This window comes from Strix aluco, chromosome 6 (assembly GCF_031877795.1).
Source record: "Strix aluco isolate bStrAlu1 chromosome 6, bStrAlu1.hap1, whole genome shotgun sequence".
Classification (NCBI taxonomy): Eukaryota; Metazoa; Chordata; class Aves; order Strigiformes; family Strigidae; genus Strix; species Strix aluco.
Genome location: NC_133936.1, coordinates 42,756,333 through 42,766,797, shown reverse-complemented (window position 1 = coordinate 42,766,797; position 10,465 = coordinate 42,756,333). Strand labels below are relative to the sequence as shown.

General features: G+C 48.4%; 1 protein-coding gene across 1 annotated transcript; it reads left to right on the top strand.

Annotated features, from left to right (window-relative positions):
- Positions 1 to 697: 697 nt before the first annotated feature.
- Positions 698 to 6,847, top strand: LOC141924997 (anterior gradient protein 3-like). Its single transcript, XM_074828325.1, has 7 exons — positions 698 to 827; positions 1,975 to 2,038; positions 3,028 to 3,080; positions 4,250 to 4,326; positions 4,820 to 4,883; positions 5,622 to 5,705; positions 6,798 to 6,847. Exons 1-7 carry the CDS (start codon positions 698 to 700, stop codon positions 6,845 to 6,847), a joined length of 522 nt encoding a protein of 173 aa, XP_074684426.1.
- The last annotated feature ends 3,618 nt before the right edge of the window (positions 6,848 to 10,465 follow it).

The window sequence follows — 10,465 nt, the reverse complement described above, 5'->3', positions numbered from 1 at the left end:
ATCTTGTCTCAGAGGAGAACCAGGCATTTCTTTGCTGCCGGGGTACCTGCTCTTTGTGGGTGGGCTTTTGCTAGCTGTGGCTGCTGGTTGTTACACCACTGAACTGAACCCACGTGAGGAGGACTGCATGGCCAAAGCAACTGCCATGCATAGAGATCTCACACGATGAGAGGGGCTGCTGATGGGACAGAGAGTACCCGCTGCCACATGGCTACTTCAGCCTGCATTTTCCAAGTCACCTACCGGGCTCCAAATGCATTCAGGCCCCAGACAGAGATGACCTGATCTGCATTGCTTCTCTGCCACCTTATCTCTCATCAAACCTAACTGGACCTCCAGCTTACCAATGCTTGGTTGAAAATATAAACCACTTCATAGTGGATTGAGCAGTTTATCTCTGTGTCTCAGTGAATGGTAGGAAACAAATGTTGCAATTCAGCTGCAAGACAACCTGCGGAGGTAAGTGCAAACAGATAGAGCTGTTTTTTCTTGAGGAGATCAGCCAGTGAGACAAACTCTTAGAGTCGCTCCAGAGGCTCCCCAAGCTTCTGCTCAAGTGCCAACCTTGAAGTCAACCCATTTTTGACAGGGAGATGAGTGTTTCATGGGCCTCTCTTTGCCTGAAGCTTTTGGGCATTTGTCAAGTCCTGCCTTCCCAGGTTGATCCTTTCTCTCTCAATTTTTTCCAGCCAGAAGCATGCACGCCTTTCCGTTACTGTGTTCCCTCCTTCTCTGCAATGGCATAATGGTGGCTCCACAGAAGCAGCTCCCTGATGAAGAGAAAGAAAGCCCAACTCAGATACGGACCCCGCAGACTCTCTCTCGAGGCGAGTGACTGGGATGCTTGAGGCCAGCCTGGAACACCCCCATTTCCCTCTGTCACGGTGGCTAGTGTGCACCTCCACCCATATATCCAGGCAGGCAAACGTCTGAGAGCAGCGGCAGGGAGATCCCCTCCCTGTGTTCCCATTCTGAAGCCGAAGCCCAAACCTACCTTTGAGAGGTGCCACCCCCACCGTGGCCGAGAGCACCCGTGCACTGAGCAGGGGAGAAGTCCTCATGCTCTGTGCTTGGGAACTTTGCTCCAAACCTGGGCTGGGGACGGAGCCAAGAACCAGGCTGTCACACTGCTTTGCAGAGGCTGAACTCAATAGGGAGCCCACCAGCGGGCCCTGCCCCTGCAAAGGCATGCTGTGACCGTAGTCACACAGTCAAGCTGCAGCCATCTCAACCCTCTGCTCTCAGGTTTCCTGCTGGCACTGCAGCTCAGGCACGGGCAGCAGATACATCCTCTCCCTCCCTGGGGTCTCTTTTGGGTGGTGCAGGGCATGAGCAGGGTGCTGTAGCCATTGGAAGGGGCTCCAGACTCAGGTCTAAGCTTTGCTCCATCAGGTAAGATCCAGGCACCTCACACCAAAGAACAGTCTTGCATCTCTACCCTCCCCAGCCCCCAGCCTGTCCAGCAACCCCTTATTCCCTTATTGCAGAAAACCGTACGCCAGCAGCAAGCCTGGTTTGGCTCTCTGGGAGGGTGGACAGGTTCAGGGAGGAACTCTGGGCTCCAGCTTTCGAGTGGCTGGAAACACCTGTTTGTAAACCTAATCCACCAGCTGAGCCCTAGCAAGGCTGGGGTTTCTGTAAACCTAATCCACCAGCTGAGCCCTAGCAAGGCTGGGGTTTCTGTAAACCTAATCCATCAGGTGAGCCGTAGCAAGGCTGGGGTTTCTGTAAACCTAATCCATCAGGTGAACCCTAGCAAGGCTGGGGGTTCACCCCCATTCCTTATCATCTGTTTCTTTGCCTGTTTCTGCTCAGGGCTCTCCTGGTACCCGCAAACCACCCTGAGGTTCTGGACACCCTGAGGGAAGGTGCCTAATTTGTGCCACCCCATTACATGTGTTGCTCTGGCTCCCTTTTCAGCAGAACATCCTCATCCATACTGACCAGAAAATTAACTAAGGGTGCTCTCAACAGGCTGGGGCGATGACATTGAATGGGTGCAGACATACGAAGAAGGTTTAGCACAATCAAAACACAGGTAATCCTCAATTCTTGTTATGTCTTGTTATGGCTTGTATCAGCAATAGCGTGGCCAGCAGGGACAGGGAAGGGATCTTACCCCTGGACTCGGCACTGGTGATGCAGCCCCTCGATGACTGGGTTCAGTTTTGGGCCCCTCACTCCAAAAAGGGCATTGAATGACTCGAGCGTGTCCAGAGAAGGGCAACGGAGCTGGTGCAGGGTCTGGAGCACAGGTCTGATGGGGAGCGGCTGAGGGAACTGGGGGGGTTTAGTCTGGAGAAGAGGAGGCTGAGGGGAGACCTCATGGCCCTCTACAACTCCCTGAAAGGAGGGTGCAGAGAGGGGGGATGAGTCTCTTGAACCAAGGAACAAGCGCCAGGATGAGAGGGAATGGCCTCAATCTGCACCAGGGCAGGGTCAGACTGGCTCTTAGGAAGTATTTCTTTGCAGAAGGGGTTGTTGGGCGTTGGAATGGGCTGCCCAGGGCAGGGGGGGAGTCCCCATCCCTGGAGGGGTTTAAGAATCGGGTTGACCCAGCGCTGAGAGATCTGGTGGAGTTGGGAACGGTCAGTGTGAGGTTCATGGTTGGACTGGAGGATCTTCAAGGTCTTTTCCAACCGAGATGATTCTGTGATTCTGCTGGTTCATACGTTTAACTGCACAAAACAAAGCTCTGCTCTAACATATGCTCAGGCTGTGCCTTGTATCTCGCAAGCAAGATACAAATTGAGTTTTTCTGTATGGTACAGAGGCTGAACAAGATTTTGGTGAGAGCTCACCTCCTGGGAGATGAGCAAACACCCTTGCAGTGTCTCCAGCACTACCTTCTCAGTGATGCAGCCCTCTGGACGTGGCTGTGTCCCCACCTCTCTGCTAGCCCATTTGCTATTGCTCCTCGCAATGTAAACACATCCCTGGAGCAACTCAGTGCCTTAACACTTTGCAAGTGCAGTCTATAAAAGGTCCGAATTGCCTCCCCACTCCTTTCCTGCAATGTCATTTCAGCAAGAAGCCACTGATGGTTATTCACCACTTGGAAGAGTGTCCTTACAGCCAAGGTGAGCAAAGCAAACCCTTCCAAACAACCTGGTGGATCAAAGTCTTCCTGTCAGTGCTCATTCCTCACACAGCATTTGAGCACTTGGTGTGAAGCCTTTCCAGCACATGCAAGGAAAGACAGAGAGACAGAAAACCCACTGGGGACCCTTGAGAAGAGCTGGGGAATAAAACAGTTGTAAAGTTTTTCTGGGCAGTAACATGCTCTAGGTCAAAACTTGCATGGCAGACACATGGCTATGAAACAGGCAGGTAAGCTTTCCTCCTTTATCCTCTTTCCCGCTCCTGATCTCCTGTCAATTCTCCTTCCTGCCTACTCCCAACTCCAGGCCCGGGACCCAGCAAGCATGGAAATCATCGACACATGTGATTAAAGCCTGGGGAAGATGTATCCCCCCAGAAAGAGGCCCGTGCCAAGTCAGAGAGGTCAGCCATCGTGCTGCCTCCATTGCATCGTTCTATACAGTGGCTTTGAAGTTATGGGTATCCTGCAAGCAGGAAGAGTCAGACACTGGGAAAATTATCTTTATAGCCTCATATACACTGATTCACAGGGACTGCAACATGCCTTTAGTGGCATATTTTCATCTGCAGACAAAAACCTTAGAATTGCAATCAATAGTTTACAGCTCAGATCACCTTCTGGCCTGTGAGAGCATCTGCTACCATCTGTTTTATACACTTTCCCTTACTCTTAGGAGTCCTCCTACCAAAGAGTGTGTCAGACTCACTATCACTTGATAACCTCCTCGGTTATCGAGAACAAAGCGAGGTTTGTCGGCGAAGTCTGCCCCCACCATTTCCTACGAAACTTCTGTATTTGCTACCCCAAATGTGTACAACATAAATTGTGCAGGTGACTCCTGCAGTTTGTAGTGCAGGGACACAGATGGCCAAATAAAGCCAAGCCGTATGCATTTCGTAACCTGTTCAGCCACTGGGAAGGAAACATGTACACCAGCATTTCAGTTTCTCAAGGACTAAAGGTCTTTTGCATTTTACTTTATGAGAATTAAGTCCTCCAAACTTCGTGTGCCATACGCACATCAGAAGGTAGTGCTGGTTGTTTACTGGTGTATTTAGAATCAATATAAGATGATGCAAAACCATGAAAAACAGTGATCCAGATTTTTTTTTTCCCACCCAAACAATTTGTTTCTCTTGCTTTTAGCTTTAAGGAAAGCATTTGCTTCTAGCCCAGAAATCCAGCAGGTGGCTCAGGAGGACTTTATCATGCTCAATCTGGTGGTAAGTTTGTATTTTAAAATATTGAAATGTTTACTGGGGAGTGGAATAAGCCACATTAGAAGCAGAAATTGATTCACTTCAGACAGCTTTGAAGCAGTATTTGAAATTCTCTTTTTTCTCCCACTTTCTCTGGGGATGTACAACAGGGTTTGCAAAACTCTGCCACAGTTTCTCCTTGGAGAGGGGGCAGGGAGACACTTCCATACAGACATGGACATACTTATTGGTATGGAAGTACCATTTTGTATATTCCATCCACAGGTAGCACTCTGATACAAGACAAAAATACCCAGTCATCAGGCTTTATGAGTTACTTGCCTGGGGCTTCTGTCCTCATCCCCAAGCACCTAGCAGGGGACAGCTTGGACAGAACAGGGAAAACCTGTACTTGAGCACAATGGCATTGTTAGTTGTTGGTAGATGAGGCAAACTCAGTCCATTTCTAGCGCTCAGAGAGTTATCCATCACTAAGAGGCTATCTAACTCCTGACAGCATTCCAGCAGCGATGACAACATGGCGCCCGATGGCCATTACGTCCCTCGGATCCTCTTTGTGGGTGAGTCTCTGGGGTCAGGGGAATATCAGGGCAGCATTTTTTCTGTATGGTCCCCATTGAATTCATGTTGCTCCAAGTAATAGCTCATGTCCTTTTGAGCAGTGAAGCTGTAGGAATAACCCAGGCTTTCAAAGGGAACAGCCTAAGGAGAAAAACCCAAACTCAGCCCTATTTCAGAGTACTTGCTTAGCAATCAGACCTAAAGTCAGGCATCCAAAACCAATGCCATATTTTTAAAGACAGGACTGACATTCTACTAGTGGGAAAGGACAGCACATCACTATTAACAGCTAATATACATGCTCTGAGAGTTTGGTCCTGCCTACATGACGCCATGGCACACCACCTGAATACAGCCTGTCCTGAACCCTCCAAGCCTGCCCTCAGATGAACGACAAAAGCTCTGCCCAAGAGCAGAGCAAAGGCCCATCACCAGCCGTGACCAAGAGCTGTACAAAAGGCAAACTTACCATCAAACTGCTGGGTACGAAGGGGATGATGTGCACCAATCTTGAGCCACAGGATGAGGCTTGTATGTAGAGGATGGGTTTCAGAAGAGACTTCTTTCATTAACTTACAGCTGCCGAGAGCCTGGTGCTTCAGGATGAGTCTTTCCAACCATAAAAAGGCCAATCAACACGATTTTAAAAGGCTTTTATCCTCACAAAATTGTTCACCACTGCCTCACTTCACAAACCCATTGTTGCTAATATCTTGTACTTTTTATTTCCCCTCAAGATCCTTCAATGACAGTTCGAGCTGATCTAACTGGCAAATACGAGAACAGGATGTACACTTACGAACCAGAAGATATTGCAATCTGTGAGTGAAATGGGCCCTTTACTGATCCCTTTTTAGCCATCTCAAGTTTACACAAGACAAATGTGGTTCAAGGAAGAGGGTATAAGAGAATCTTGAGAAATGCTGGATCTGTTTCTGCAGTAAAATCTGCTCAAAGCCCTTTAAAACATGAACGAAGTAAATTTAGTGTAAGCACCTTCTGGGAAAAAAACATTGCTGAATATTTCTGAAAAACTGGGCAGTAAAGTATGGGGAGAATTGTCCTCAGTGTCTGAAACCTGCTGGTGGAGTTTCCAAACGCTGTGTACATTTGGCCCCAAAACTCCACCACTTTGGTTCAAGGCATGTGCAGATTTCAGTGCACCACTTCTCTGCTTCCTAACCCAAACCACAGAAGCTGTTCCAATAGCTCTTGCCCCAGGGGTAACCAAAGTTTAAAACACACATTTTCTGTGAGGGCTGGAATTAATTCCTAAGGGTTGGTGTCTCTGCACTCCCCTCTCCTGGCTGCCCACTTTAATAACACTTAGGGGACTGTATTTTTCCAAGGGCTTGATCCCCACGCCAGAGCAAGTTGGGATGAGCCAGATTCAAAAGCTAAGGGTCACAGAACAAACCCCTTCCCACAGACAAGGAGGCTAACAACAATACTGCAATTTGGGTTCGCAGGCCTCTTTTCTGGTTTTTCCACTTCAGCAGCACACACTTTTGTCTGACACTCAAAGCCTCGAATCTCACAGGATGCCTGCAGAATGCAGAAGAGAGCGCCGGTGCCGCCCATGAACTCCAGCTGATGAACTTTTGTGTATTTGCATGGCACTCTGTCGCTGCAGCACTTATTAAAACATAACGTTATAGATACTTCTGCTACCAAGATGAGTTAGCAAAATAGTCCAAAAGGAAAAATTTTCTTCTCCCAAACTAGTGGCCAGTCAAAAACTGTTGCTGAGGCAAAATAACTAGTCAAAACTACTCATCAAAACTGAAAAACCATAATTTTAAAGACTTTTTAGAAGTTTAGCTATCCAGACTAGATTTAATTTCTGTCCTTAAGCTGTGTAGCTTCAGGAATCTTCCCTGCCACCTCTAGTATCTTTAGTGCTTTCTCTGCAGTGATTGAAAACATGAGCCAAGCAAAGCTGGTTCTGCACACCGAGCTCTGAGCCCAGGGCAGCACTGACCCGTGCACACTGACTGAGCCGACAGCCCCGGGAGCGCCGGGAGACGCAGCACGCACGCGCCGTCCTCACGCCTTCCCTCGCAGACCTGTGCAGAGGAGCCACAGTCACGAGAACTCAGTGCACCCCACGGTGTGGTAGATACCCAGAATGAGGCACTGCCCACTCAGTTTTAGGTAGCAGTTTATCTTAATGACTTTATAATTATCATTAATAGGGAAGAATTTCCTTTTGTAGCGTTTACAAGCTTTTCTTTACTCCAATTAGCAGAATTCTGGAAAGGACACTTAGATTATAAATACATTTTCCAAGTTTGGGTGTGTGCCTAGCTACCCTATACTTGGTCATTTTTCCACAGCACTATTTGTCTTTTTTTTTTAATTCTTTTTTAAAGCTATAAGTCTTTTAGTTTGAAAGCCTGTTAGCATAGTAAGGAAGAAAAGCATGCGATTATAGTCTAAAAGATAGGTTTTGTATTTGTATTGCTTTATGAATTGCCATGCTTACTAAAGTGAATTTCAGAAAATCGTCTTATTATTTGTTAAAACTTTTGCTGTATAATTCAAACAACAAAAATTAAGGATCAGCCTGCTTCCTTTCCAGTTTTCCTTCCCTCGTTCTCCACATTATTTTATGGGCATGGCCATACTAAAAAAATTGATACTCTGCAGAACTGAGCAAGTCCCTCTTGCCACAACCTGGTCACTAATCAAGTGCATTCGGCCACCGGCTGCGCACACTCAGTCTGTGATGTGAAAAATCAAGAATCTGTGTAGCACCACAAGTAAATCCTGGCTGGGGAATCTTCAACGGACCTATACACCACCCCAAAGGAAGATACGCTCCACGTGTACGTTATACCTACAGACGTGTTCTTTCTGCAGTAATAATACTAAATTCATTAGCCAAATTAGACAAACAGTTGTCAGTTTAACAGAAACTATGGTGGCTGTGCCTACTTACAACGCAAAAAAACCCCAAATCCATCACAACCTGTCCTTGCCCTGAGCATTCAACAGGAATCAAACCAACCACGCCAGCTAACAAATACCCTTCTCTTTACGAGCAAAAAAGAGAAGGTGGGTGGGTGGGAGGAGGGTTAAGCGTCCTTAGGCATGAAGGACAGAGGTGTAATTCAGAAGACCTGTGGGGACTGTTCCATGAGCAGGGGCTGCTGGCCCGGACTTACAGTCAAGACGTGGCTCTGGCCAGCGAGGGCAGCCAGAGGAGTCGGGTCTGGCAGCAGAATTACACGTCGATCTCAGCAGCTTCTCAGGTTGGGCCTGTTCAGAAGTGGTCAGCAATTCCCTGTGATCGCCAGGAAAAGGGAAATGAAAGAGGAATTTGAAGACAAGGCCTGCAGCAGATTGAGCAAATAAAAGGGGCTAATAAAGAGAGGGATCAGGTGTAGGGGAGAGGAGCGACCTCGGGTCACCCAGCAGAGACAGGAGGGCTGGGAGGAGCTCAGAGCAGAGGCAGGAGCAGTTCAGAGAGGACAGGGACTGGCCGCCACTGCCACAGGCCCCGGGGCAGTGGGTCCTGGCGGGCTCCTGCGTGAGGGAGGTGAAGTGCTAAGGCTTGGACAACAGGCCCGAGCCAGAGCTGACCTATAGATGAACCCTGTATATTTTATAACTGATAACCACCGTGCTAGTAGGTATTGTGCTAAGTTATAACACACCACCTATGCTGATGTAAAAAGTGCTAAAGTGTTGAAGTATTGAGGCCTGAACAACAGGCCCCGAGCCGAAGCTGCTGACTTCGTATGTAATCATTAAGGAAGTATGTATGCTCACTAGTGAAAGACACAGCTTAGACAGAATATAATCGGTAGTGAGGATGAAATGCTGAGAGAATGTATCCAACTTTCCTTTCTCAGCCTTGTTCAAGACTGGGAACACAAGTGTTTGGCCTTGTTAGAAACCCCCTTGGTCCCTGCCCCAAGCCCTGGCCAGGCTTTGGGTGGAATCCAACAGGAGAATGAAACCAGATATTCTCTGCTCAAAACAAAGGTGCTAGTTATTCTGGCTTGCTAATTTTTGGTATATAAGGCTGGACCCGCTCACAGGGACTTCGGATGCCTCACCTACGGGTGGACACACCATGTAGGACTTCCCACTTGCTGGGAAAGGCTCAAGAAATCCTCGCTGCAACCAGGGCTGCCCAGCGCCTGCGGGTCTGGATGTTGGTAACGTATGCAAGTGGTGATGGATCTTTCTTTATCACTATTCTCCTGCTTATGTAGCAATGATTTGATGCATTACCCTGTATTTCCCTACTTGTTTGCTTTAAGTGCATTAGTCTGTCTTTTCTTACTGCATGTTGCCTTATTACTCTGTTACATTATTTAGTTATCACCAGTAAAATACACCTACTCTTTTCACTCTGGTGTCCGAGTTTAATAGGTATCCTTAATCAGCAAAACAGGAGGCTGCCAGCACGGAGGGGCTGGAGGCACCTCAGAGCCCAGCAACACCTGCCCCAGGGCTCCCATCCTACCCTAGAGTAAACGCACGCAGGAAATTAAACACAGTTAATCCCTGGAACAAGTAACACGCTACGTAACTCCAGTAAAACTTGTCAGCAAGGAAGCGAGCCCAACTTCCTAAGGCCAGTTTTGTTTTCTTTCTTCTAAATACCTTTCTCCCCAGTGATTAGCAAGGAAATTTTAGCAAAAGCAGGTGTTTAAGCCCTGCTGATCACAATCTGAATACAAACAACAGAATCAAAATCTGTTTGGGCTGCAGTTAAAGTTTATGGGAAAGCTTCGTCATGCAGGAAGTTATAGATTGTTAACCACAGGACTGATACTCTCTCTTAGGAAGAAACCCACAAAGTAGCAAGATCGATGCTCTTACAAGGCACAAACGCCTGGATCACACAGGAGCAGTGGTAAGTGCAAACTCCATTCAATAAACACAGCTGACGGGTCTCCACCGCCAGGCTACAATAAAGATCTGGGGTGAAAGGGCTCAAACCAATGAATTTCTGATTAAGACTAAACTGTGATGCATGAAAGTTTTCACAGAAACACCTTGGCTGGAAAAGCCCTTGAAGCTCCTCCAGTCCAACCATTAACCTAGCACTGACCATTCCCAACTCCACCAGACCCCTCAGCGCTGGGTCAACCCAACTCTTCAACCCCTCCAGGGATGGGGACTCCCCCCCTGCCCTGGGCAGCCCATTCCAACGCCCAACAACCCCTTCTGCACAGAAATCCTTCCTAAGAGCCAGTCTGACCCTGCCCTGGCGCAGCTTGAGGCCATTCCCTCTTGTCCTGGCGCTTGTTCCTTGGCTCAAGAGACTCATCCCCCCTCTCTGCACCCTCCTTTCAGGGAGTTGTAGAGGGCCATGAGGTCTCCCCTCAGCCTCCTCTTCTCCAGACTAAACCCCCCCAGTTCCCGCAGCCGCTCCCCATCAGACCTGTGCTCCAGACCCTGCACCAGCTCCGTTGCCCTTCTCTGGACACGCTCGAGTCATTCAATGGCCTTTTTGGAGTGAGGGGCCCAAAACTGAACCCACTCATCGAGGGGCGGCCTCACCAGTGCCGAGCACAGGGGTCAGATCCCTTCCCTGTCCCTGCTGGCCACGCTAGTGCTGATA